Source organism: Trichechus manatus, unplaced genomic scaffold (genome assembly GCF_000243295.1).
Source record: "Trichechus manatus latirostris isolate Lorelei unplaced genomic scaffold, TriManLat1.0 scaffold00010, whole genome shotgun sequence".
Lineage (NCBI taxonomy): Eukaryota > Metazoa > Chordata > Mammalia > Sirenia > Trichechidae > Trichechus > Trichechus manatus.
In genome coordinates this window covers 9,447,599-9,449,257 of record NW_004443946.1, presented here as the reverse complement: position 1 = coordinate 9,449,257, position 1,659 = coordinate 9,447,599, and the positions used below count along the sequence as shown (strand labels likewise).

At 33.6% G+C, this 1,659-nt stretch overlaps 1 protein-coding gene across 1 annotated transcript in view; it reads left to right on the top strand.

Moving 5' to 3' along the window:
• The window catches only part of CCDC198 (coiled-coil domain containing 198), a 37,923-nt gene that overhangs the window by 1,271 nt on the left and 34,993 nt on the right, over nucleotides 1-1,659 (top strand). Inside the window, exon 2 of the mRNA XM_023726113.1 lies at nucleotides 1,496-1,578. Coding sequence (XP_023581881.1) covers nucleotides 1,496-1,578 — 83 coding nt within the window. The remainder of the gene's footprint in view (nucleotides 1-1,495; nucleotides 1,579-1,659) is intronic.

The following is a 1,659-nucleotide window of genomic DNA, read 5'->3' as shown; positions in this document are numbered from 1 at the left end:
CTAGAATGATTTTCACGGCTACTTTCTGTAGCACTAACAACTTTGACTGGTTCTGTATGGTCTGTTTTTATGTTCTCCAACTTCCTAAGCTCCTAAGTGGGAATTTTCCCCTCAGTTTCATTGAAGAATTCCTTTTTTAATCCAAGTCCCCTATCCAGAGTTTTAAAATTTTGCAACTGAATGGTGAAATCTGGTTCTAGTCCTTTACAGAGTCCCAACTATAAAATGTGCTTATTTTTGAAATAACAAAATCACATTAAAAATGAATAGCAAGGGGAGGGTGAGAGTTCTGATCACTATTTTCACAGGACCCATGTTCTAACCCCAGCTCCATCAAATACCAAATTGTATGACATTTTGCAAATTACTTAATTTTCTTCACTTATAAAACAGGGGCAAAAATAACTAACTGCCTGATACAGCCCATGAGAATCAAATCAAATAATGAGGTGCTTTCACTCAAATCACAGCATTAAAAAAAAGGAGTAGACAGAATTTTACAAAGTTTTTGTCAAAAATATATACATTTTTTAATCCAATATAAAAACATAATATTTATACCACTAAAAATTAGAGAAAGAAGTCCTGAAAGTGGTCATTCAAATGTCTTAAGGATTGAGACTTATAATCACCAGGGGTTTTGCATTTAAAATGCAAAGTTTGACTGAAGGATATTTTACACAACAACCTAGAAATCAGAATGCTTCCAGATTGTCAAAGGGAAAGAACAATAACTTTGTTCATGTGGTATTGGTCATACTAGCAGTTCCAAGGGTCTAGGATGATGAAGCTAAAAAATAAAATTTATAATAGATCTGCTGAGCCTCATTGTTTTCTAACAGAGGCTTGACTGTATAGACCCGGCTTGTTTCACCAGGCAAGAATATTGGTATGTTGTATTATAGTGGCAACTTGTGGGAAATTCTTTCCCTAGTGAGGGTGGGGGGTGCTCTTTTATAAGGGACAGGAAATCTGCTAAGCATTGCATACTCCTATTACACACTCATGCTTCATTTCTTTGTCATTTCTCTATTTATTTAATCATACATCTATCTGTCTGTCTATGTGTCTATTTTATCTGGAAAGAGAATATTTCATGTCCTAAAACTATATTTTTTTTTCTGATTTCCTATATTTATTTCCTGGAAGATTTTATGGAATTAAAATAAATCTCATTAGTTTCTGTTTTCTACAGGCCACATTTTGTATTTGAATAACATCTGTAGTCAATACATTGTTAGTTTTGCAGATCTTCCCCTAAATATCAACCTGGGAGGGAAATGAGGAAAGCAGAAATTAAATTCTGTGTCTCGGCTAATATTTTATTACTTGCATTCATATTGGGTTCCTGCTTTGTGTTTCACCCCACATTCAACCTATCGGTTAGAACCAAAATTCTGCTAACAAAGTCAAATAACAAATGATAAACTGAATTTAATAGCAAATTGTTTTAATAGTAAATGTTTTGTTCTTGTTTCTTCCCCAATCTTTCAAGTGCCCAGGGCCATGTATTTTGACATCCCACTGGAAAAGGGAGAAACAAGTATTATTAAAAACCATCCACCCAGAAGACTTCAAGTAAGATGAATTTAAAAGGCTTCATAAGGAATTTCTTGGATTTAATGGTAACATCCCTTTTTAACTATAATCATAAAAGAG